This window comes from Sorex fumeus, unplaced genomic scaffold (genome assembly GCF_029834395.1).
Source record: "Sorex fumeus unplaced genomic scaffold, SorFum_2.1 ptg000007l, whole genome shotgun sequence".
Taxonomy (NCBI): domain Eukaryota; kingdom Metazoa; phylum Chordata; class Mammalia; order Eulipotyphla; family Soricidae; genus Sorex; species Sorex fumeus.
In genome coordinates, this window is record NW_026606064.1 from 20,344,062 (window position 1) to 20,371,558 (window position 27,497).

The following is a 27,497-nucleotide window of genomic DNA, read 5'->3' on the forward strand; positions in this document are numbered from 1 at the left end:
ATGCACAAGAAAGCATGCCAGGGGCCCATGTGGGGGTTTTCCTGTGGCAAGTAGAAAAAAAATAAGGCGTGGGGCTTCCAGTTTGTTGTATAAAGTGGATTTGGGGAAGAGTAGTTACAGATACGGTGACATCTAATTTATGTTCAGGCTTTGCATAAGTTTGTCTGTCGCCAGCACTTTTGAGGAACTGGCTGATGCTAGTTTGAGGCAAGTGCTTTGCACGGGTCTAGTAAGTCATGGGGAATGTCTGCATTTTGGATGGTTTAGCAGGTCACTGACACTCGGATGAAGAGTGGCTCCCACCTGTGAGAGGGATTAACCAGTTTTGACCTAGATCCTGTTAATTATAAGGCAAATGAGCTAGAATATTTCCTCTTTTTCCTCTTTTTCCCTGTTTTTTACTGAGCCTTCCCACACCCTAGAACAAAATGAAGAGTGAGAAGATGCAAATAACTTGTGGAATAAGGGGATGGAGTGTGTGTGTGTGTGTGTGTGTGTGTATGTTGTGTGTTGGATGAAAGGGTGAGTGATAGCGCCCCAAGCCCCCAAGCACAATGCTAAAATCTCAGAAAACTTCTCCAAAACCCAATATTTAAAGAACACATAATTAGGCTCCAAGCTCTACAGAACAGATGTATCAGAAAATAGTTGTGCTCAGTAACCTTTTCATTGGAGAAAGTTTTCTTGTCTATTTATGTACCACTTCCACATCTTAAAGCAGCTCTGAGACCCACCAGAAGGCCCCATGGAATTCTCTTATGGATGAAGGAGCAGACTTAATCTTATAGAACTTGAAGAAAACCCAGTTCGCCACTCAGATTTTTGAAGGTCCTTGATTTTCCCATTACCCATGCTCTAAGGATTGGTGGCTGTCTTTTCTATCTTAGTCACCAATAACTCAGAGAGACCAGCGAGTCTTTATACTTTTTTCTCCTCCTTTTCCCCCCTCACCTCCACTGCTATATATCTTAGGAAGAACCACCATATTTAAGGCAGCCATAAATAGTGGGCATTGGAGGAGGAGGGGACTGAACCCCTGACCCTCCGTCCACTACCTGCTCATTCTTGCCCAAGCCCCACCCCACCTAGGTAGATGCCACTATGTTCGAGGAAGCTCTGAGGAATACTGGAAAGCACTGCAGTTGGAGCCAATCACAGCAATGACAACACCCACTTTGCCAGGCCTGCAATGTGCCAGGGGCTCCAAAGCATTTAGAGCCCTAAGAGGGTTAGCCACCCACGTGACAGCTGTGGAAACAGAGGGTCAGGCATTGAATAATTAGCACAGAGATCTGCAGTGCAAAGGCTGCTGCAACAAAATGATGAAGCACATGCTATAAAAATACTTGGCAAGGGACAGAGGCCCAGCTTTCTTGTTTTTGTGTCTTTCTTCTCAGTCTCAAGCAAATAAATACTTCACAATGTAAAGTGCTCCATAAACATTGTTCCTTGTCCAACTTAGAGAAGAGAGTGGAGTCTGAAAGTCCAATACTTCGGGGACTGTCTTTGGATAGGGTGGGCTGCAAATGACTGATCAGTTGAGAAACTGAAGCAAAGTAGTTATCCTTCAAAAACCCAAGCCATCCTTATGAAAGGGTACAGAGGTTCCCAACAACTGCCATGAGCCCAACCTCATCATACACTCCAGAGTATCTCCAACTTTGCTTTACTTTCTTCTGTCTGTCTCTTTTAGCTTCTTCCCAGATGAGACTGAAAAGATGCTGGGATTTAGCATCTTTTGTGTGTTGGGTTTGAGGTGCCAGGATCCTTCAAAAGATCTACCATGCTCCACCTTATGTTGCAGATAAAATAAGAGCAGTTCAGAGCACAATTCACCTGTCAGCCCACTGTGAGTCAGGAGTCAAACCCTGCAAAGAGACTTGCCTGATCTCTAACAGAAGTTGTCCAGCCTCGGTTTAGCCCAGCCACACCCATCTACCTGAAGCATGTAGAATCTTGCATGAGGGACTTGAAAGACAAGAGCACTGTGGGGCGAAGGGTGTGGTTGGGACACTCAAGCTCCTACAGATCCTACTGCTGAGCCTTTGGACTTCTTAGCAACATCAATACTCATCCAGTACCTTTGAGGTGCAGGGATCTGCGCTACTTATTTCATATTGACTATTTTATTTAATCTCCACAATAGTTGCATGAGAGATAAGTGCTATTATGAGCATCAAACCTTTTTATAGGTAAAAAATCCAAGGCTTAGAGAGGCTAAGAAACTAAAGTTGCACTGTTAGGAGATCAGGCTGTCCAGCCCTTTTCTTAACCACCACCCCTAAGTACATTTCTCATTGCTTAACTTTAGGAGATTCTGGGCAAGATAGAAAAATAACATGCTTGATGCATAGTTTGATGGATAGTTCCATTGGCTTAATATTTGCAATTACCCTGCATATATAGCTGATAGGCATACACTGATTATTGCCCTCTTCTCAAAGAAAATAGTGAATAGATCATATGCTATAAAGAGAGCTTTACAGAAAAATAATTTCTATGCTAGAATCTAAGAGCTCTGTGACCTAAACAAAGTTGAAAATCTCAAGATTGTGGTCAGAGGAAAAGCTTTAAGAATGGACTGTATATCCACCCCACTCTAATTATAGATCACTACTAATATCTCCCATGATCTTTAATACCTGGTTTGGTCAGTTGTTAGAATGATAGTTTTTCCCCCATCCCCTACCCTCCAGTTCCCTTCAGTTCATAAGAATGACATGCTAGTCATATTCTGAAGGGCACCAGAATGTCTTTCCCTATCAATCAAAATATCAATGCGAGCAAGTGTGCAAACTCTCTAGCCATGAAATCTGTTCAGTTTTTAAGAAAAAAAGAGTCATTCATAAGCCTAACATTTGGTTGCCAGTAGGTGTGTCTTTACAATTCGCCTTTATCCAGTCCTCACCTATAGGTGGATCTGAGACAAAAGAGCCCTGCCTTTACATTACCCTCTTCTTCCAGTACATCAGCAGCACCGTGATGTAGTTGCAAACATATTATTTATAACGAGTATTAACTATAAGTAAGCAATGTTCTCAATTACCACAGATTCTGAATTTAGAAACCATCTGGTTACATTTTAACAGTGAAATCTCTCTCATTTCGGGACCAGAGAGATAATACAATGGGTAGGGCACTCGCCTCATATTAAATTATCCTGGGTTTGATCCCTAGCAACCCAAAGAGTCCCCTGAGCCCTCTAACACTGACCACTGAGCACAGAACCAGAAGTAAGCCTTGGACCCTGCCATGTGTGGCCCCCTAACAAAAACAAACAAGTCTCTGGAACTTTCTCTTTTCTCTCTCTCCATTGTCTTACTCTCTCTCTCTCTCTCTGCATATCTGTCCAGTGAATCAGTGTCTTCTCCATCCCAGTGCAAGAATCCTACCTCTATACATTCTACAGGTGTATCACAGATATTTCAAAGCAAAATCCCCATTGAGAGAGAGGCTGGGTTGTGGGGATAATTAAAAAAAAAGAAAGAAAATGGGCCAAAAGATTTCCAGGATCAGGACTGGACTGTTTCAGTTACCCTGTTAATAGCTTGTAATTCACACCTCTTCCTGAACTTTCAATCAATGTGAAATCTCATCTGTCACAACAGATGCCAGTCTCAAATGCCAGCCTCCAAAAGAACTCATTTATGACAAGCTCCTAAATCCAACTCAGGCCCCAGGATTTGCACCAAAATCTTTACCATTTTACTTTCAACCACAAGTAGGTCAAACACAACTTCCTGCGTTTAAGGAACATGGCCCACGTGTAGATTCAGGGGGGGAATGGAGGAAATTAACAAATGCTCCTTCTGTAAAGTTGTCAAAGAAAATAAAGGTCTTAATTTTTCTTTACATAAATGGTAATCATATCTGGCAAAATCCCAGACCTGGGGAAGCCTCAACGACTTTCCTGTGGACTTTGGAGAGGAGCTCCAGAGACATTAGAGTGAGGACAGGGGCCTCTTCTAATAAGAGTACAGTACATCTGTAGCACAGTGAGTGCCTCCTGAGTCACTGTCAAGATCTCTCAAGCATAACTCAGGGTGTCAACTCAAAGTACTTTCTAGAAAATACAAGTAGAATAATTCAGACATTGGATGGGGGATATGCAGACATGCAGGTCTTACTTTTCAATACTTTATGATAATATGTCTTATTCCTCTTTCCAGCCCCAGTGTGTGACATGACACGGTGCCAATAGACTTTATTATGGTTTAGTGGTAAAAGCATCAGGCTAAGAATCTAGGGACTAGATATAAAGTTCCAGATTTCTCACTAATAAATTGCCATGGCTGGAGAGACATGAACAGACTTATCTGCCAAATGTGAGGAGACAGGCAGTAAATGACAAATATCAAGGTCCTTTCACGTTCTGACAAGTGCTTCACAGAAAACAAAAGAAGCAGATACCACAGAGAGAGGCAGCCAAGGCTTGGTCAAGGCTGTCTGTGTTTGACACTTTTCCATAAACTTAATGGCATCTTTTACTTATTTATTTATCATACAATTTACATTGGTATCAGATACCAGGCCACAGAAATATACTTTCCCTGCCCTCTCACCTAACACACTCCCAATACAAACACAACATACAGATGAAATCAGATTTGGACTTTATTTTTCTTTGCCCTCCAAAATCCATAGGAAATGTGCCTAGAATTTACACTCAGTCAGAAGGGAGACTTGGAAGGCAATGGCCAGAGCAACTGAATAATCCTGCCTTGGGGTTGAATTCCATTTATGCCATAAGCTGACGAGAGAGAGAGAGAGAGAGAGAGAGAGAGAGAGAGAGAGAGAGAGAGAGAAGAGAGGTTTCCATCATAGCTCATTGAAGATTTACAAGCCAAGCTCGTAGCATTTTATATCAAACATATGGGTCTAAATCACTGCCCAGACATTTGTAGAATGCAAGGTATGGCATGCTTTCTTAATTCAAAGTCTCTGTTTCTTCATTAGCAATGTGAAGGCACTCACAGGGTAGCTGTAAGGACTGAAGGAGAGAAAATGCTCCTAAAACATTTAATACCTAACACTTAGCAAGCTATCTGTTATTTGAATGTTGGCATTAGCCAATCAATTCAAAGATTAAAGTGTATTTAAAACAGCCTAAATATAAAGTGTCTCACTCTGATTTAATTCTTGATTAATTGCTTAGTAACTCACAGTATTTTACAAATTAGAACCTCTAGCAATTAGGACCGAAAGGACTAATTATCCAGATACATAGACTCTGCATCACATATTTTTTAGATAAATGAATATACAATAGAGAGTTACAATATGAAACACTGTAGGAAGGAGCCTACCTCAGGTGATACTAGTCAATATGATCAAAGTTGATTCCACTTGGATCATACGGTATTATTCTTTCTATTTCTAGTGCCTGATATATTATACGGTGTCCAATATATGTTTCTTTGGTTTGGAGAAAAAGAATTAGTCAAGAATCTGGTGACCTGGAACAGATTTCTTGCTTATAAACTGTCAAATTGGAACAGATACTCCCTAGGCCTCTCTTTAGAGAGAAATAAATTGAGTTTGATGATCTCTAGGTCCTCAACAAATACAGCCCATTGCCTCTAGAAGTCATTGCTACTTTCCAACAAACTCTCCCTTGCTCTCTGCTTCTAGAACCTGAGTAACTGCCTCTTGACTGCTGGGCTGTGGCAATTTACTTTGGGATCAATGCTGCGGTGTGATGAATGCATTAGGCCAACAAGAAGGAACAATAGACAAAACAAGGAAGAGAGTGTTGCCAGCATCCTGCTCTCAGATTACACCAATAAATGCCATTCAGCACACAGAGAGCAGAGAGAGCAGAAACAATAGCATTGAAGCTGGATGGAATGAATGGTTTTAATTAAGAGAAACAGCTGATTTCCTTAGAGACACTCCTCCTAAATTACTGCAAATGGCCCCCAATGCACCCTGCAGTGAGTTTCAGCATCATGGGCCAATTCAAACCATTCTTCAGTTGTGAGGCAATCCTCAGAAGAGATGCCATTAGGCAGCACACACACCCCTGCACTGCATAATGCCAGCAAAGACTCCACTCACAAGCCTTCTTGATCTTTGGTGGTCTTGGAGGCCCGGTTGGCCCCCAAAAGAGCTGCCAGAGGGAAGTTCCCACCAGCTCTTTTCCAAAAAAAATACCTCCCACTAGTTGGAAATTGTTCCAAGATCCTTACTTCAAGGAAGTAGAGTAGTTCAGATACTTAGGAGTAACAAATGCCTCAGATGTTCAAGGTCTCTAGCTCTAGGATGGAAGAACAGGATTAACCTCATAAAGTTGGCTGGGAACTCATGGAGTAATGTTACAAGGGAGAAGACAGCTCTGAATTGAATTCCAGTCCCACCACATAAGAGCTGAACCATCTTAGGTCAGACATCTCACCTTTATGAGCCTCAGTTTCTCAGCCTGTAAAATGTCTCTGATGAAATTCAGATTCACTTCTTCGATGGGTATTTGCTACACACCTCAAAGAGAACTATATTGGAGTCAGGTACCTACCTAAATCTCCAGTTTGCAGCCTAGTTCAGAATAGGGGTTTAGTAAAAAAAAAAACCTAGAACAATTGGCCACGGTTCTCTCCAGTACCACGGAACCCCCTAAATTCTGATTTCTTTTGTTTTTGCACCATGCTAAATCTTTGCTCATCTTCCATGTCAGCCAGAATGATCCACATTCTCATGGAATTAAAAAACAAAATGAAAACCTGACACAATGCAAACACTACTATTAAGAGGTATAAAAGCCTTACTCACTTCTGAGGTGGGGCTGGGAGTGGTCAGATCTTCCTTTCTCTAGAGGAGAGCAGAACTAAGTAGATAGAGACAATGAAAGATATTTTGGGCGATGAGAGAATTGAACACCCCAAGGACGACGAATGCACAGGCGCTTTATTCACTCAAAGGCCAATCTTCCTTCCCTAATTCTAAGCTTAGGAAATTCTAAGCTTAGGTTTCTGGGGAGAAATTGGGGATCTGGGAAATTCCAAATGTTCCAAAGTAGCAGGCTACTCTACTCTCAGGCTGGGGAACAGCCCTGTAATGAAACACTTCTACTGGAGAGGCAGAAAATACTGTCTTCTCTTTTGGCCTCACTTCTAACCACCCAAAGCAGGAAGAGGCTGATCCTGCTGAGACAAGCACCCTAGGAGGTTGACTGTCATTTTGCAAGTGAAGACAGGATCTAGAGTGCGTTTGTCCATTTGCTTTCACCTGCTGCTCCAGTCACCGAAGTTCCTGGAACATGCCTTAATGCTTTCCCTGCTTAGCAGCAGTTGTTCCCGTAAGCACACTTGGGTGTCGGCCCTCTGGTGCTCCCTCCCTGCCAAATTAAATGCGATCTCATTGGCTAATGTTTTGCCTTGAAATGGAATTCAAATCTCCCAGAGACAACTTGGATTCAAGTACAACAGGAACAAAGTTAGAACCAAAGAATGAAGGGAAAGGCCCAGGTCTAACAGGAGCTGTAATCCCCATGATTATGTTGAGTGCCTCCTTCAGAGCAGTGCTTCTATCAAGTATTTCCTGGATCTATTATGATCACATTAGTCTTTACAAGTTCTACAGAGAAGGATTGCTATCTATTTTAAAGTTGAAGAAACTGAAGCTGAGACAGTAAGTAACTTGCTTGCAATCACATAATTGAAGTGTGTCAGGCTGGGGCCCAGACCTAACTCTCAGACCCATTCTGCTTTCTGAATGTCCAGGAAACCAAATTCAAAGCCCTCCTAGTGAATCCCTAGTGACAGTCTGCATTTGGTGCAGATTGAATTATGTAGGGTATTGTCAGAATCGTTCTCAAATCTTTCCTGGAGAAGAAGAAAGGAAGCCTGACTTTGAGAGACACTGTTTCACGCTGGTGTATCTGTAGTTTCTGTCTTCCAGAGGGTCCTGGGAAGCTCATTAGGAAGAGAAACAAAGTGAGTTTTCCAAAGTTTCCACAACCCCACAAACAATGCAGAATACATATGTGGCTATTGATTTTCCTCTTCCAAACAATGTAAAGAACAGGAAACCCTAACAGATAATAGGGTATTGCTCCCAACCCCTGAGAAACAGTCCTTAAGGAAGCCCAGGGATTATCTGTGATGCCCGTTTGAAAATAGAGGGAGCTGCCCCAAGGAGCCCCACCCTCTGCCCCCAGCAAGAGGACTCAGCAAAAGCCCTGGCTAACTTCCCCAACCTTTGGACCATCTTTCCTATTCCTCCAGGGAAAACACTTCCTCCTTGTCTTTCAAGTCCATCCTGGGTGGTCAAACATAGTACCCATTCAGCTTCCCTTGGGTACCCTGGCAGGAAACTGCGAAGACTGTTTCTTAGATGATACCAGTGAAGGAAGGAGATGTGGGAATTAGAGTGGTGCACAACCATAAAAAGGAAGGGAGTGAGAGAATATGCAGACCAGGCTGACTTGTCTTTGATCCTAAAGCATCTGTCCCTTATTTCAGTAGAAATATTTGTGTATAGCACAGTAGGTAGGGCGTTTGCCTTGCACGTGGCCGACCCTGGTTCAATTCCTCCATCCCTCTATCCTGCCCGCATGGCAGAGCCTGGCAAGTTCCCCGTGGAGTATTAGATATGCCAAAAACAGTAACAAGTCTCACAATGGAGAAGTTACTGGTGCCCGCTTGAGCAAATCGATGAACGGGAGGACGGTGCTACAGTGCTACAGTGTGTATGTACCTGCATGCATGTGTGCATATGTGTGTGTGTGAGAGAGACAGAAAGACAGAGACAGAGACAGACACACACACAGAGAGATAGAGAGATAGAGAGAGAGAGAGAGAGAGAGAGAGAGAGAGAGAGTGTGTTTTCATTTGGAGCTCACAACATAATCACCATGGTTAAGCCACAATTCCACCAAAACCACCCCAGTGTTAAAGTAGATTCAAGCCTTAAAATACTCCCAATCCGAATTCCATTATTTCAGCAAAGTCTCATTCCCTCTACTCCTGGCATGGGACCAGGGCACTGAATAAGGGAGGCAAAGTCACTGTCCCAGTGAACGTTAGAGCCCAGGGAAGATCAATGTTCAACAGCTTAATAATACAGCAGGATAAATATTGTAGAAGACAGAGTAGAAGTTTAGTCTAGAAAAACATCTTTTCTCCCCGAGGTCTTTGTTGCTCTCCTTGGATGCATCCATTAAAAACAAAACAAAAAAAAAGTCATTTTAGCTGAGAAGTGAAGGATGGATTGGGCTCTAGCAGTCTAATGCTCAGCCAGTCTCAAGGTCGGGAAGTTTGAACTCAAAATAAACTATGAATTGTTTTTGGCGCAAGTGACTCCATTTCTTTTCCATCTCTCATTCTTAGAGAGCAAAATGAAGCAGCCCTCTTTCTGTATGAGAAATAGTCACATCCCTGAAGTCTGCGTTAAATATCCCTCAAGCTTTTCTTTCCTTCAAAGCAGTCATCATAAGTCTTGGTATCTGGTGAACCTTGAATCAGGGTATTGGCTCAGAAAACCTGTCTCTTCTTGTCTTTAAACTTATTAAAATGTTAAGATATTGGATTCTTGAGCTTTGGACTCAAGAAAGCATTTTTTCTGCCTATGAAGGCGAAACTATCAATGAAAAATTAAAGTCATTTCCAGAGTCCTTGAAAGTCAGGTCCATAGGGAGCCACCATGGAAAAATGACATGGACCTTGGGAGCAGAAAACAGGGCTTAAATCCTGACTCTGCACCAATTATCTATAGGACCTTGGGAAAGTCATTAACTTCTCTTCTATATAGGAAGCGAAGAATACTAACTATAAAGTTAATACTAGTTAACTTTGGATGAGATAATGGATCAGATAATGGAGTTGAAAACACTTCATATCCTTTAAGACACTCCAATAGTGTAGTCATAGAAAATTTCTATTTCTATGGCTATTTCTTCTCAGGAGAGGGTCATCATCTCATAATTTACAGGAAGAGATATTCATCCAGTGCTATGGTAATTCCTTTGTAATGGATCATTACAGAATAGTGGTTCTCACGTTCAGTGTGAATCCAGCAGCGCTAAGTAATGAGTTTCTAATAATAAGTGCTCAAAGTGTATGAAAAAAAATAGACTTTCTTGTAAATTTTAATAGATTCCAACTCATTCCCTGATTGGCTTTGTTTGGGAGACAAAAGGATGAAGTGATAGCTATTATGATTGCATTTAAGTGATGAGCCACTTAAGCTGCAAACTGTACTACCCAGGTGAACTCTATCCCGGAGTATCTTCTCAAGAAAAGGTCAAAGTCTAAACAACAACAAGAAGTTAGTTGTTGTAACATCCCTATCTTTGATACCCAAATAAGTATCAGTGAAAGAGCAATTATGGTCATCATGAAGGGATTGAATTAGTTCTCATTTACAAGTCACACTTGGTCACTTTGTTTGCTCTTTTTTGAGCCACACCTGCTGATACTCAGGTACTACTCCCTGCTTGGTGCTGAGAAGGTGCTCCTGCCGGCACACAGGAGAATAAATTTGGGCTTCGACCCACCCACCATATTGTCCTGTTCCAAGAGCTTGAGATGGAGCTGGAGTGATAGTACAGTCAGTACGGTGCTTTGCTTATAAGCAGTCAATCTGGGTTTAATACCTTCAAAATCCCATATGGTCACCCAAGCGCCACCAGAAGTAATTCCTAAGGGCAGGGGCAGGAGTAACCCCTGGGCATGCCTGATGTGGCCCAAACCTCTCCCGGTCCAATCCCCAAAACAGAGCAGGAGATACTGAGAGGTCCAACAAACAGCCCCCAAGGAATTGTGGAGATGCCACAAGCATAGTTATTGTTATGCATCCTGATTATTGAAAAGCAGTCTCTAATGGTCTACATTGTTATCTTCCCCATTACAAATTCTCAAAGATCCTGGGCTGGAGCGATAGCACAGCGGGTAGGGCGTTTGCCTTGCACGCAGCCAACATGGCCGACCCGAGTTCGATTCCTCCGCCCCTCTCCGATAGCCCAGCAAGCTACCGAGAGTATTTGATATGCCAGACACAGTAACAACAAAGTCTCCAATGGAGACGTTACTGGGCCCGCTCGAACAATTAAGGGCGGAGCGATAGCACAGCGAGTAGGGCGTTCGCCTTACAAGCGGCCAACATGGCCGACCCGAGTTCGATTCCTCCGCCCCTCTCCGAGAGCCCGGCAAGCTACCGAGAGTATTCGATATACACGGTAACAACAAAGTCTCCAATGGAGACGTTACTGGGCCGCTCGAGCAAATCGATGATCAACGGGAGGGCCTTTACTTTACTTACTTACTTATTGTATTCCTAAGTGTCTGAAAAAATGCTTGGCCCAGAGTGATACTTAATCAATGTGTTGAGTGAATAAAGACATCAATTAAAAAACAGTCCTGGTTGTATCAACTGCCAAAATTGCTCAGAGAAACTGAACAAAAGCTAAGTCAGGCCGAGAAACTGAACCTTCTAGTTTCCAAATGCTCATTATGTCAAAAAGGATGAAAATGGAGACTAAATATGGATAGACGTGTGGGATACTGATCAGGAAGCCTGGTCTGAATACAATGAAAGTTCCTGTGGAGCAAAAACCCCTGCACCGCTTACCATTGTGCCATTTAAAAGTAAATAGTTCCTCTTTGCTTTCCTCTCTTTGTCCCTCTAAGTTTTCTTGCCCTGGTTGACCCAGGTCCTTTGCTCCATCATTCCAAAGGTTTAAATGGAAAGGGTACTATGGACTGGGAATCAGAAAACTAGAGTTTTACTCTAACTAGTGGCATGGCCTCTGGGCAGGTCACTGAAAGTCTTTGTAATATCTCAATTCTTATCTGTCCAGTTGAACCAGTAGACTTCTAATGCCCAGCACCTGTTCCCATATGTCATCCTCAGGACTTTTGTCACCAGTACACAATCAGTTCTCACTTAGGGCTCTTTCTCCCTTTCTCTTCTTTCTCTTTTCCATCCACATTTCAATGCTCTGCTAAGTCTGCACTAGCTAAGTCCTAGCCAAGAAAACCCAGCAAACCCTCCCATTGCTGTCTCTCGCAGTCTTCCTGAGTTATTCCACAAAAGGCTTTCTGATTTGCTTTGGCAGGGCATCTCAGCACCTTTCCTGCCTGGAGAATGTTATAACTAAGAAGACTGAGCCCACATCCAGGTCTTTCTGGATAAGCACTGTCCAGGAAGAGATGGAACTCCAAGGAGAGAGGACATCAGGGAGCATTCTGAAGAATACAATTTCAATGACTAGGATCAACTAGCGGAGGAAAAGAGATAAAGGTGGAAGTTACCTTGGGTAATAATAAGATCTTGAAGCTATTTTATCACGTAGCTCTGCCTACCCACACAAAACACTTTCACACTACCAGGGAGAGGTGGAGAGGTTTAGAGGAGGGAGAAGGATTATTATTCCCTATTCCCGGGTGGTTCACACAGTGTACTGAAGCTTTTAAACAGATAAACCCAATAGCCCAAGGTCACACAATTAGGCTTTGACAGGGTGGGAATTAGAGCAGAGTGTCCTAATCTTACCTGGAGGCTATTTCGAGTAGACTCTAGATGCAGCCTTTTGTTTATACCTTGGTACTATCTTATCTCACCTGTACTGGTAGTGAGTTGGCTTTTTCTCTTGGGGATAAGTGAGTAGGAAATTTGAGCTGCCCAAAGTGGGCTGGCTAGCCGGAGTTCAGAATCCAGCCTTCTTGGACTTGGGTGCTAGGAGCAGGACCAGTGGGACAGGCCGTGGAATGCAGCTCCTGTTTGCATTTGGGAAGCACAGGACAGCCTGGAGTGGCAGCTGAGAATGCAGAGGCTCCAGGGCTGATAAAAGTTGTAATTACCATGTTCATACTACCCTTTCATCTTCAAAGGCTTTCCTTACATTAGTTAGTTATTCCTCCTATCACCCCCCATGGGTGAGGCATCATTTTTGTCTTCTCAGGTTGCAGATGGAGAAGTTGATGTAGAGAGAGACCCTTTGCCAGGAAGTCTGGCCCTTGTTCAAACAGAGGAAATTCCTGGCTCCCAGCATCTAACCTCACTTGGGTTGATGGGAAAACAGAAAGAGAAGTCTAAAACAACTAATCTCGTTCGTGGCAAAAAGCACATATATCTATATAGTGTGTGCTAGAAGAGGGTGGCATTTACATGTACATGTATGTACATACATATATAATTAGCTAATTGACTAGATTGCCAGAGGTCTCCACAACGTTCAGGTAAACGAGAAAAGCCTGCTCTACAGTGATCTTTATGTGCTCCAGAGGGAAAGAATCCTCCATCCTATGCCTGAGGCAGACATAACGAATAGATCACAGCCCTTTCTGTGGCTGAGCCAAGATTTGGTTTCTTTAGAACAGGTTCCCAAGCAGCCTCTAAGTAATCAATGGGAAAAGGTACATGACTAGAAATCTGTTTGCTCTTGCTCCTCTAGGGCTTGTCAGGAGTTCTCTTAAACTGCTACCAGCCAAACTCAGGTCAAGGTTGCCAAAGTCCCATCTCAATCAATATGGTAGCTGAATTCATTCTGAATTCTGGTTTTACGAGTTCTTTCTTTCCTTGTTTCTCTTTCCTTTATTCATTCATTCTTTCTTAGAAAAACTTTTTTTGCTTTCATAAAATAAATAAATAAATAAATAAATAAATAAGGTATCTGAAAGGTTTTCAACAGAAGCGGCTAAAGGACCTGGCTTGCTCAGTGCCTCAGTGTACATCTTCCTGGGTATGTATATATGCACCCACCCATCCACTCATTCATCCCTTCTCCTACTTCTATATCCTTTTGTTTTGATTTAAAAAAAATCAGAACCCATGGGTATCCTAATAATTTTCCATAGGATTCTAGAGCTCTAATATCTGCTTTGACTGAATATTAAGTCTCGTTTTTGTACCCCCCTGTTACATAGTCCTCATTAGGAGATATCTAAAGTGTTCACAGATTTGAGAAAGAACACAATTTATTCTCCTCTTGGGCACTTGACTTTTCAGCCTCTTGAAGCAATGCTTTCTGAAGCACAATTTAAAATGAAGAACGTTATAATCAGACCATGCAGGTAATACCCGGACAGGTTTCTAGTTATTCTAGCTGTATGACTGAAGCTTATTTCTGAGTTCTTCATACCTCTCCATCTGCCATGCCAGTGGCTAAGAGAACTTGGGGGAACTCTCTAAGCAGAGTACCTTTTCTTTAAGAGTTACTCTTGTCCTTTGGGCTTTAGTGTAAGTGGGTCTGTGTGCTTATTTCTCTCAGAAATGTTCCTTTCTGGCAGTTAGAACAAAGTAAATATCCCTTAATACGGGCAGTGCATTTGAGTCATGTTACTCTTTTAAGTTTTATGAGAGAGGTGTCCATGGACACACAGAGTGGTGAATTTATATAACAATGAATCTGGAAAGGATTTTACCAGTCAAGTAGAATTCCATGTTCCCATTTACACATGGAAGACCAGAGGCAAACTAGGATGAGATGATTTTCTCAGAATCGCACAATAAATTGGTAATAGAAAATAATTGAAATGCAATTTTAAAAGCATTTGAAGCAGATTTTAAAATCACTACCTAAAGCGGATAGAAAAAAAAATTAGGTTTCTATTGGTCAGAAAGCAGAAAAGTTAGAATTTTTTTCAGACTTATAAAAATTATAAAGCATGAAAGTGGTAAAGATGACTTTGTTAGCCAAATCTAGAAATTTCATTAATCCAGCCTATCTTCAAATATTTATTGAACCTTCTCTTTCTATATGGTGAAACGGGCTGACAGCTGGAGACTACTGTGGAATTATAATATACATAAATCAGGAGCTTGTACGCTCCCCAGCCAAAGAATGGAGTGAAAAGTAAAGTACGGTAACATCACTGAACTTTACAGACATGCTGGTGGGGTTTTTATGAACTCTCAGGGAGAAATAGGGAAAACAATAGGGGAAAGTGAAAGTGACTCAGAAGTGTAGAGGGATGTACCTGACCTTCAGGCAAACCCCAAGAAGATAACTGATCTCACCACAGAGCTCCACAGTGAAGACAAACCCTGGCTAGGATACGCTTAGGGCAATGTCACTATCCTTTCCCAAGGCATCTGCATCTGGGCCACCAGCACCACACCAGAGGTACCTGCACTCTTGCAGGAAGATTCAGTCCCTGCTTCTGGACTGACTTGATTACTTCAAATGGCCTCTAGAGGCTGTCTCGTGGTGCTCAGATTTGCAGGACTTGGATTCTCCTGTTGCTCATGCTCAGCATTGAAAAATGTGTGACTGCAAAGCATCAGATACTCTAGTAACACTTGGGAGTGTATGAGGACAGGACAAGAGCCAGGGGCTTCTAGGACAAAGGCAGAAGTCCAGGCACTGGGGCTACTGGTTTTCCCAGGGCCTCTCCATTTGCATCACGCTGCCTGTCGGAGAAGGGACTCCACAGCCATTGCTAATACCGTGCAGCTTCTCCTTAAGAAAGGAAGTAGCAAAAGACGCTGTCTTGATTTGTGACTTGTGTGTGGCTTCTTCTCGAAGGCAATACCAACTTGCTCAAGAGTCAAGAGATGCACTTATATGGAAAGAGATGTGAAATCAAGTGTGGCGTCTCTGCCCACAGGTCATGGCCCAAGTCCCTTCTTCAGACAGAATCGTATGTCCTCAGGAGGCTTTGTCTCCTCCCTTCCTGGGGGGAAGGGGTTGAGGGGGCCGGATTCTGAACCAGAACTTAGAGGAAATGCTTCCCACCTCCCATGACTTCCCAAGCAAGGGCTTCCTGCTGAACCAAACAAGCTAGGCCATCTGGTTTGGACTGGGACTGGGAAGAGAGTCTTCAGGACACTTCTAGCATTTTCTCAGTACCTTGTGCTCTGGGAGAACATAGGCTGACGATTTTTTTGCTTTTTGCTTTTTTGGGTCACATCCAGCGATGCACAGGCGTTACTCCTGGCTCATAAACTCAGGAATTACTCCTGGCATATGTGATGCTGGAAATCAAACCAGGGTTGGCCGCGTGCAAAGCAAATGCCCTACTCGCTGTGCTATCACTCCAGCCCCATAGGCTAATTCTTGACAACTTGTTTTCATTGTTAATAACCTCCTTCTCTCATCTATTTTCATTGGTCCAGAGAAGATCCTAGCACCAAGACCTCAATGCTAAGGGGCATGCCATTTACTGTTATTCAATTGTTATTTCACTTCCCACCTTTGTACAATCCTGATTCAAAGTCCTCAAAGATGGAGAAAGTTCAGTGTCAAATATCCCCTTTTCTCCAGGTGACCAGTCATGGAGTGCTAACGAATAAACAGTTCAACTCCTCACCAGTTTTAGTCCTGCCTTCTCCCCAGCATCCCATCATACCATCATACAGATGAGAATGCGGCTCTTACCTAGGGAGGGGAATGAATGAGCCATTCAGAGCCAGATGGGAAGAAGTTACCACTCCTACTTCTTTCTCCTTCATATTTGCAATCCTAGTGCCCTCCTCTGACATCATCATCAAAAGGAAGAGTACAACCAGCTCTGTGGATGTTCTAATCCTTTGCATGACTGCAAATGAGTTTATAAAAACAACCAGAGTACAAGTAGACATGAGCACTTAGGGTTCTGCAGGTGCCCTGCCATCATGTAACCTAAAAAAAGTCTAGCAGTACAATTACTTAGAAGATGAACCTAGTAGCTAGACCACAGGATTTGAAGCCCAACCCCATCAATTATCAGCTTTGGAGAAAGTTAAATTCTCCATGCCTCAGTTTTCTCACTAGAAAGGAAAAATAAAAACATCCCTTCATATGCAGTTGTTGAATTGATTAGATGAGTCAACATACAAGAAACAAGAAGAAAGATGTGACAGGCTAGAGCAATAGTACAGAAAGTAAGATAGTTGCCTTGCATGAAACTGACCTGGGTTCAAGCCCCTGCACTTCTCCAACCGCCCCCATGTTCTCCCTTGCCCCACCATGAGTGATCCCTGAGCACAGAGCCAGGAATAAGCCTGAATACTCCCAGGTGTGGTCCCCAAATTGAAAAGAAGACAGAGAAGGTGAAAGAGAAGGAGAGGGAGAAAAAGGAGAAGAAGGAAAAGAAAGAGGAGGAGGAGGAAGAGGAAGAGAAAGAAGAGGAGGAGGAGAAGGGGGGAAGAAAGGGGGAAGAGGAGGAGGAGGAAAACGGGGAGAAGGAGGAGAAGGGGGGAAGAAGAGGAGGAGAAGGGGAAGGGAAGGAGGATAAGGGGTAGGAAGAGGAGAAGGAAGTGGAGGAGGTGGAGGAGGAGGAGGAGGAGAAGAAGAAGAAGAAGGAGAAGAAGGAGAAGGAGAAGGAGGAGGAGGAGGAGGAGGAGAAGGAGAAGGAGGAGAAGGAGGAGAAGGAGGAGAAAGAGGAGAAGGAGGAGAAGGAGGAGAAGGAGGAGAAGGAGAAGGAGAAGGAGAAGAAGAAGAAGAAGAAGAAGAAGAAGAAGAAGAAGAAGAAGAAGAAGAAGAAGAAGAAGAAGAAGAAGAAGAAGAAGAAGAAATCGTTAGAACTCTATTAGTAGGGGTGACTGTGTTTTAAACATGAACAACTAGTGAGTGGAAACAAATTTGAAAGGTACAAAAAAGCTACAAAGTTACAAGAAAATTCAAGAGAGATTATGGGGTAGAAAGATGGAACTTTCAGGCATGGCCCAAAAAAAGACTTGCTCTAACACCATCGCAAACGCTCAAAATTACTGTCTAGGCAAATAACTGCTCTCCCCCTGGAGTTTTGCAATTAACCTTTACTCTCAAAGGTGAAGATTCAAGGAAGATTGGGGGGCCTGAGTTTTGTAAATCCTCTCCTTGGTGAGTCAGCACCTCCCCACCCACTGAGGACCTGTCTGCCCACACTTGCACTAAGGAAACACTTGCCTCAGGAGGACACACCCAGGTTGCCCATGTACCTCAGACTCAGGGAGACAGGCTTTGTGAGGGTGAGGCTCCCCGTTCTCTAGCCCCTCATTATGTATTTGCCTCCTTGACCCTGAGACTCACTGGGCAGACGATCTATAGGGTAGACAGGACTTGCTCCTCTACTCTGGGCAGATTCAGACTTGGCAAGCTGACAGGAGAGGAGACAAGCTTTGCTAGTGCCCACCTGACTCCCTTTCAAAGATCTCTTTCACAGCTGAGGAGACCCCCAGAGAGAGCAAAACTCTTCAGATAATTGTCACCACTTTATTCCTAGTCCCCTTCACCTTCCAGGAAGTGAGCACATAGAAGGGGTCAGGATGTGTCAAACACAGTCAGCATTACCAAAACAGTCAGAGCTCCTCCAAGTCAGCAGTTGCAAGGGTGTTCTATTTCCAGGCTGAAATTTGGGGAGGTTGGTGTCATTGGCCTGCCTAGTTATCACTCCCTTTTGGGTCCAAGACTCCAGGAACCCTGTATTTAAACAAACAGTCTGAGCTACAGTAAGCATCTCCCCAAGTTGTTTCCCAGTTTGGCAAACCAAACATGAACTTTGGGTTTGCAAACCACAGCACCCAAAAGGAGAGAGAGAACAAAAGGGAATGCCCTGCCACGGGGGGGGGGGGGGGGGGGGGGGCGGAGAGGATGGGGGACGAGAGAGATACTGGGATCAGTGGTGGTGGAGAATGGGCAGTGGTGGAGGGATTGGTACTCGATCATTGTATAACTGAAACCCAAGCACAAAAATTTGTAAGTCTTCAACTGTACCTCGATCATTGTATAACTGAAACCCAAGCACAAAAATTTGTAAGTCTTCAACTGTACCTCATGGTGTTTCACTAATAAAAATTTTTAAAAAATGAACCTTGGGGATGGGAGGGCAATTGGCCAGTCAAGCACCTTTCTGAGTCCCACCCTGAGCAAGATAGCCATCACCACAGTTAGATACACATGAACGTGTTTACCTCTCGAACCTGCTGTTCAGCATGCTTCTACATAGAGGGATTGAGTCATTTCTGTATCTGAGACATTCATTTTAGCATGACAGTTACTGGTAACAGCTAGAACATCTCTGGGAATCTGGGACCGTGGAAGAAAACATGATACAATCCCAATGTCGGGGTCTTGAAAGCTGCTGCAGACAGATAAAAGAAAACACATGGGGTTTGGGGGTTTTCCCCTTTGTGAAAGTCATCAGCACCTCTTGGCCGCAATAGATAAAAAGCTCTCCTAGCATATATGCAGCCCATGTGTGCTGCCTGTATCTATGTATTGTTGCTAAGCACATGTGGTGACCAAGCAAACGTGTTACCCACATCTCCCCTCCTAAAATGTGTGAGATATTTTCAAATCTAATGCTGAGATCTGTACTGAAGCTCCTCCACTCTGGAGAAGTCTATATTCTCTCTTGAGCATGTTCTCTCTCTCTCTCTCTCTCTCTCTCTCTCTCTCATTTCTCAAAACTTCAAAATAAAATCCATTTTAACTCAACAAAATTAAAAAGCTCTCCTGCATAGTAATTTCTTTGCAACCTTAAGCCCTCCTAACAGATAACACACTGCCATAGTAAGGCTCTGGGAATGACCACAACCCCTTATACCTGGGCTGTCCAACTTGTGGGTACTTAAGTCTCCTCTCCATTTGGGACACCATTTGGGTTGTCACAGTTAAAAATGTAGCACAGCGAGTAGGGCGTTTGCCTTCCACGTGGCCGACCCAGGTTCAATTCCTCCGTCCTTCTCGGAGAGCCCAGCAAGCTACCGAGAGTATCCCGCCGGGCCGGCAAAGCCTGGCAAGCTCCCCGTGGCGTATTCAATATGCCAAAAACAGTAACAAGTCTCACAATGGCGTCGTTACTGGTGCCCGCTCGAGCAAATCGATGAACAACAGGATGACAGTGCTATAGTGCTACTTCCTAAATCTAGTAGGTAGAAGCCAACTAGACTACATAGTCATCCACTACCAAGAAACTCTAAAAAAGATCTTGGGTGACTCCCAACTGTCTGGCATCTACTTGGTTCACTGAGTAGGCATTGCCTAACAGTTATTGACTATGTTGTCTAGTTAATAAATTTATTTAAGAATGGTCAGTTAGTAACAGGGCAACAGTTACACACATCCCTTTCTCATTTCCTCTTCATATTTTCAAATCCTGTATTTCCTGTATTACTACCTCCTCCCTTTATTGATTCCTCTAGACCTCCTTTCCAGGTTTCTGTTTAACAATGCTTTTATCTGTAAGCCTAAATTGGCCAACTACTAAAAAACTGCAACATGTTAGGCAAACAGAATATTCTTGGATATAAGATTTACACATCATTCATTTAATTACCCTGTGTTCCCCAACACAGATCCCCACAGAAGTCACCTTAGAGATACTTAATGGTTGCCCAGCAATATCCAAATTGTGTGGAGACTCATACGTTCAGATTATGTCACGAAGGCACATCCCCACAAAAAATGTAAATGTCCAAGTAAAAACCAAATGAGAAGCGTCTCCTGGCATTTCATAATTTGATGTGATTAATAAATGGAAGATGGAATAGTATTAAATATTTCTTACCAAGATACAAACATTTTGACAATTTATTTATTCAATTTGTTATTTATGGGGGCATGGGCCACACTTAGCAGTGCTCAGACAGTCCTACTGGCTCTATATTCAGAGGTCACTCCCATTCATGCCTAAAGATGATGCGGAATGCTGAAGATTGAGCCTAGGTCAGCAGTATGCAAGGGAAGCATCTTAATCCATCCGCACTATCCCTCTAGGCCCTCAATATCAATTTAATCAACCAATAGATAATCCAAGATGTGAAAGTTATTCCTGCAAAAATTTCTTATCAAGTTTGGACTTTGAATCACATGCATTTGTTTACAGTAAAATACATAAAGATTAGTCAAATCATACACTGTGAATTAATTAGTGCATATGTATGTTCAAAATTCTGATTCTGTTGGAAAATCTAGAAGGTGCATCATTGCCACCATGCTAAACTTTGCAATACAAATTTTAGAAAGCACCCCATTTGGGGGAGAGTGTACTCTTTAAGAAAAATTTCAAGTAGTTAAATGAGTGAAAAGTAGGGTTGAAATTTGAAGTAGGCACTACTAGACTTTCTTGGTCTTAAGAACACTTGTGTACTTCCCTTCCCAACAGGGGCACAAAGGAAATTGACTCATCCACTTCTCACCATGAAACAACCCACAGAATTTCTTTCCATGACAGAAGAGATCCCCTTTGAGAAGGAGTCTTTGCCTAACATCTGTCACCTGCTTCTTCGACAAGGGACATTTCCCTTTGAAACTCATATGAGGTAGTTAGCTAACATGGAGGTGACAAGAAACACTGCACCCACAACTCAGCTCCCACCCCAGTGCAGAAGGACCTTGGGGAATCTCAGCTTACAATCACCCCAACTCCAGTCAATCAGGGAAGCCCATGTGACACAACTGGCAGATCTAAAAAAAAATCACTGAAGTGGGGGGGAGTCACAGATCACCATGAGTTCCATGCTGGCTTTGAGTTCAAGATCCTTGACTTTCAAGGAACCATGTTTGTTCCCCATGTGGAATCCCCCCAGTCTTTTCCCTCCCTGGGCGCAGACAAGCTGCTAAGCACTGAGGGCGCCCTTTGAGGCGGAGAGGAGCGAAATGCATCGATGCCTCTCGCGGGCTTGCAGGTCAGTCTCCGAGCCTGGGCAGGCAGTGGGCATTGCCCTAACTTGTCTCTGCTGAGAAACAACCTCTCCCTTTTCGCCCCAGCCTGCAAATGAGAGCATGTCTAGAAGGGTAGCTGGACTCCGATAAGGGAAATGACTTATTTTAGGAACAAATAACTAGGTTGACTGCTCTTGACAGCTGGAGCTGAGTCTGGGGAGAGACAGGCCAGGTCAGGGCAGAGTGGGGTGGCTTCGAGTCCACAGTCTGCCAGGCCAGAGGAGCCCTTCGGGTCCGGCTTTGTGGTTGCTGCCCACACATAATTTTCCAAGTTCTCCAGAGGCGAAAGAACAAAGGAGCACAGACTTTGGAGTCTAATGTGGGAGAATGCTCAACAATGGACCACCCTGACTTCACCACTGCCTATTTGTGTGAAGTCGGGAAAGATCTACCATCTGCCCAGTTTCCACTTCTTTGCTGAAACAGGGATTGAAGCAGGAGCTAAGTGTCTAGAGGTATTTGGAGGCTTCTATAAGCTAGCGGGGCCTAAACCCTCACTGCCTTTTTCGGTGTCTGGGCTAGCTTTTCTTTTTTTTTTTTTTTTTTTTGCTTTTTGGGTAACACCCGGCGATGCTCAGGGGTTACTCCTGGCTCTGCACTCAGGAATTACTCCTGGCGGCGCTCAGGGGACCATATGGGATGCTGGGAATCGAACTCAGGTCAGCCTCATGCAAGGCATACGCCCTACCCACTGTGCTATTGCTCCAGCCCCCTGGGCTGGCTCTAAGGTACTTAAATCCACGATACTTTGGGTTTTCTTGTTTTTGTTTTTGTTGTTGTTGTTGTTGTTGTTGTTTTGGGGGGTGGGGTTTGGGACACACACAGGTGAGCTCAGGGTTCACTCCTGTCAGTGCTCATGGGGTGCTGAGCATCAATCCTGAGTTGGCAGCATCAAGGCAAGCACCTTACCAGCTACACTACTTCCCCAGCCCCACTGTAGTTTTGCTTGTTTCTTTCTTTTTTTTTTTTTTTTGTTAAGGAGCCCCACCTGGCAGTGCTTAGAGCTTATTCCTGGTGCTGTGCCAGGAATCACTCCTGGTAGGGTTTGGGGGACCAAGTGGGGTGGTGGGGATTGAACCTAAGTTGGTAGTAGTCTAGGTTAGAACTCGGGTTGATTAGCATACAAGGCTCTACCTGGCTTTACTATTGCTCTGATCCTCCCACTGCAGTTTTTTGAGGCATGAAGCAAATACGGTGGCCCAGAGTGAGCACTCCATCCCCACCCAGTATCCATTGGACTGTCTCTCCCCAGATCTTTCCCAACTTCACACAACTATGCACTGGTGAAGTCAGTATCCATTGGTACAGGGGGAATCCATTGCTCACCTTGTGGGGTACAGCAAAGCCCTGCAGGCTGGAAGTGCCACCCCTTAATAACCTCCCTTTCTTTCAGGGTTTGTTTCCTTGGAGAAGGTGGGATGAGCCTCCACCCCCACCTCATCCCACCCAGCCAAGAAGAGGCTTTTTTTTCTAAACAATCCCCACATCTGAGTTTGTGACAATGAATCAAGTAGTGCTTCCTGTATGAATGGAAAAGGATCTGTCCTCAGTGAAGAATGTCAAACTGCTTAACTTTACATGGCTGTGGGGCGTTTGGGGAAGGAAATGGAACCATTTCCTTCTGGCTATCAGCCTCAAATACACCTCTTTGGCCCTGAGCCTTGGAAGGAAGGGGAAGCCCCAATTATATCCGGGGAGTAACTGAATTAACTGATCTAGTCTTAGAATCTGCAATGGGGTTTTGCTTCCTGCTTCTTCAAGAGGCAAGTCATTCCCAAGCCTGCAGATCTCTCAAAATTTTTTCAACACCAAAGATGCAATTTTCTAACAAAGACCTCTCAGCTCCAGGGCTTATCCCACAAGTTTTCCAGCCCTCCCCCCCCCCCCCTTCCCCCTAACACCTAGACTGATGTATTTCTACAAAGCCAGGGGTGTGTGCATAGTGGGGGGGGGGGGGGGGTTCTCTTGACTACCTCTGGCTTTCTTTACATTTTGCTTTCCTATCCCTAGAGGGGGCCCTTTGTTCCTGCTCCCAAGCATTACCCCCTGGAGCCCACCACTGTCCAGCAGGGCACAACCAAGGCCCTTTCCTCCCTGCCTCTCTTGCTCCTTCCCCCCAGGTCCGCCCAGTCCGTGTCTTCTTTCCAAGTCTCAGTTCCTTCCAAACAACTTTACAAGCACATGAAAGCTGCCCAGGCTTTGATTTCTACCGGTACTTTTCTGGGCTTCCTCCACAGCAACCAGGAAAGCTCAGGAGGCAGGAGTGAGCTTGCCTATCAGTCCCGGGAAGAACCTCAAGGTCAGGACCAGCCAAGGCCTGAGGGCGGGCCAGAGCCATCCCAGAAACTGTTCCGGAGGTGTTGGGAGATTGGAAGCAAAGCAGAAGGTCCTGGGGGAATAGACTTCCGTGGATGCCACAGGGCAAATCCACTTCTCCAGAGTCCAGACCCAGGGAAGGCCTTTCTTTCCATTCCTTTCTACTCCTCTTCCACCCTGAGCACTTCTCCTTTTCCAGAGCAGTCCCTTCCAGTCCTTTTTGACCACCCCCGGGAGCGGGGAGGGCAGCTCTGAACCCTTTCTGCCTCTCCTTCCCGGATATCCCTTCCCACATGGTCCAGGCCTTTCACACAGACTCACTCACTTACTCTGACAAAGCCCAGGCCCTGTGTGGGAGCAACATGGGAAATATTGAATTGTTTCATTGACTTTCTTGGGACCCCTGGAGCCAAGTTCCGTAAATACTTTGTGGAGTGGAACTAACCATAGGCTGAGCTGTCTTAATGACCCAGCTGGCACTTCTTGAAAGAAAAATTAATTTTTGTCAGCGATAAGCAAATGGGCCGTGTAATTATCTGTACATAGAGAGACAAAGAAAAGGAAGGAAGGCTCGGAGTTTAGCTCTCCCGGAACACCTCAACACACTTAGGTTTGGATGGAGTACGGGCTGCCTGGACACCAGGTTCCCTTATACCACCCTGGTGTTGAGGCGCCTCTGCAGCTCCCGGAACCACCTTCCTCCTCCCCTCGCCCCTACACACTCTTAGGCTGCCAGGCAGGGAATAAGAGCCACCTTGCTGTTTGGATCTCCCCTAACTGATTGGCAGAAGCAGGAGGGTTTTTTTAAAAAAAGATTGCGCTGCTGCCCGGTCATTGCCTTTCCAGCTCACTGTCCCGGCGGTACCTCGTGGACACCAGAATGTGGTTCAAATTCCACAGGCGCTAAGGTAGGCTGTGAGTGGAGCCAACTGTAAGGGGGCGCTTTGGACCAGGAGCTGTTTGGACCGGGTGGGTGGGAGCACAGGAATTCCTTCCACAAGCCCCCACTGGCACGGGGCACTTGCAGCCCCTGCCCTGTGCCCAGTCGGGACCCAGCCCCAGGGCTCCGGAGTAGCACACCAAGAACCCTGGAGTAGCGTTCCTTTCTGCCCTGGATTCTGGATTCTGGCCACTTGGCCCCCGAACGGCTGCCTGCCTCGACAACTTTCTTCTTTTTGCTTTTCTCACTCCAAAGCCGCTTCCCACTAAGCAACTCTCCGAGCGTGGAGCGCAAATCCTACGCCGCCGGTTCTCCGGAACAAATTCGAGCCGCGGGCTGGCCGCTGGGCTCGTTCCCCAAGTCAGCGGGATCTGGCAGCCAAGCCTTCCGGGGCGCCCGGCTGGTGCGGCTGCCCGCGGCCACTCCAGTTACCCCTCCCGCTGTCCCGCCGGCGGCGGCGGCGGCGGCGGCGGGCACTCACCGATCTGTGCCAGGCTCAGATGCACGAGGCAGAGTCCCCACGCGGCGCGCCACCAAAACTGGTCCATGGTCTGGAGCGGGAACCGAAGCGAACTGAGCGGAGTGGAGCCAAGTGCAGCTTGGAGGGGTCGCGGGTCGGGATGCGTTGGGCAGAGGACGAAGTGGCTGGGGGGATGCTGGTGGTACAGAGGGTGGGGCGAGGAGGACGACCCGAACCTGTCAGAGGCAGGGGTCCGGCCGGCAATGAGAGCGCCTCGGAAGTTGGCGGCAGTTTTTATTCGAGGGCTGAAAGAGTGACCTAAGAGAGGGAGGGAGGGAGGGAGGGAGGGAGGGAGCCGAGCGAGGGAAAGACACACCCAAGCAAGGGGGCTGTGACTAAGCAAGCGGCAGAGGTTTAAAGACGTACCAGCCCTCCCGGCTCTTCCCCCTCCTCTAGCCCCCGCCCCGTTCATCACCGGGTTGGTAAATCCGGGCTAGCCCGGGGGTAGGAGGGGGGCGGGGAAGGGGGAGAGCCCTGAGGGGAGAGTGACTGGCTCCTGAAACCTCACCCCTTGGGATCAGCCTCGGGAATCTCCCCTCTGCTAAAGGGCCTCTCTGCTGGGCTAAGATTCTCTTGGTTTCACGGGCAACTGGGTCCTTCCTTGGCAGGTCCTGTCTCAGGGGAAGGCGCCTGGTGGGAAGGAGGAGTATTTGTGGTTCTTCCCCAGGCATCCAGGATGAGCTCTTTGGTCCCTTGAAAGAGAAGGCAGCAGGCAGGAGTCCACCAAAGCTCAGGTGGAAAGCTCACCGGTGGACATGTGCTTACTCTCAGCACTGTCACAGGAAGTTAATGACAAATACCAGTCCGTGGGCTGGTATTTGAGTCCACCAATCCGTAAGTCATCCTCCAGTAATCTCACAGTTTATTTATCTTATCCACCTATTCTTTTTTTGAGGGGAGGGGGGATTTAGGGTTGGGCCATACCCATCCACTGATGCTCAATAGTAATTTCTGGCTTTGCGCTCAAGAATTACTCCTGGTGGTGATCAGGGGACCATATGGGATCCCAAGGATCTAGCCCAGGTTGGCAGTGTGCAAGGCAAATGCCCTCCCTGCTTTTTCCCCTACCCTCCCATTCTTCCTTCTGCTTATCCACACTTCCCCATCCTTTCAAACACATTGCAATCCACTCAAACACTGAGCCATCATCAATCCTCTCAAGACTCACAAATCTGTCTTCTTGTTCATTCATCAAGCACTAATATTGATCCAACCACATCCTTTCATCTATCATCTATCCAGCTACATATTCTTCCAACCACCCTCCCCTAAACTTCTCATCCATCTTTCCATACATCCGTTTCCACAAATTATTACAAACCCACATCCATCTGTCCAATCGCCTCTTCTCCATCTGCCCACCTGCATATTTTGTATAATGTACACATCCATACAATGATCAATGTACCATCCTTTGTCCATCTATCCAATACCAGTCCAGTCTGCTCATCTATCCCCTTATCCATGCACACATCCATCCACTTTTCATTTATACTTCTCATCTATGTAAACATTATTCCATTTCACCTATCTATCCTATCCAATCAGTCTAAGCAATTAAAAGATATAGTCATTTTCTCAAGGGAAGCACTTTGAGTTTGAAAAATCAGAATTTTCATTCTAATTTTATATCTCAAATATACTATGATTTCATAGCTAAAAACTGTAAGCAATTATTTATTTTTAATGTGGACCATTGAAAGTAAATTAGAATGGACTTGTTGCATATACACAGAGGATATTAGTTGCGATTATTAGTTGTAGCAAGACTTGAACAGTTATACCAGATGTTCTGAAAGAAGGTAAGATTTTGTTATTTGTTGATAAATTAAGAGAAAATACAACTAGCCATTCCTTCATTTATCACAAACAAGAGTGGGTAACCAAGATTATCAGACAAGTAAGACCTGCTCTGTCTTCTTGAGTCTTACCTGTTAGTAAAGAATTGGACTCACAAATAGGTTATAACCACACAATTTGAAATACATTGCAAAATATGGGAGTGCATGCAGAGTACTACTGAGCCTAAAAGAGAGTGACACCTTTTCCTAAAGAGGAACTTGTGGCTTCACAATGGAGATATTCAGCCAGGTTTTAAAGGGAAAGAGGAACTCAGTGGAAGATGCCACAGGCCATGTTTTATTTAGTAGCCAGTATTA

The 27,497-nt window shown here is 44.9% G+C and overlaps 1 protein-coding gene across 1 annotated transcript in view; it reads right to left on the minus strand.

Annotated features, from left to right (window-relative positions):
• CD44 (CD44 molecule (Indian blood group)) overlaps positions 1-25,484 on the minus strand; it is a 94,172-nt gene extending 68,688 nt beyond the window's left edge. The window contains exon 1 of the mRNA XM_056135462.1: positions 25,300-25,484. Within this exon, the coding sequence (XP_055991437.1) occupies positions 25,300-25,366 (67 nt within the window). The 5' untranslated portion in view covers positions 25,367-25,484. The remainder of the gene's footprint in view (positions 1-25,299) is intronic.
• Between the last annotated feature and the right edge of the window lie 2,013 nt (positions 25,485-27,497).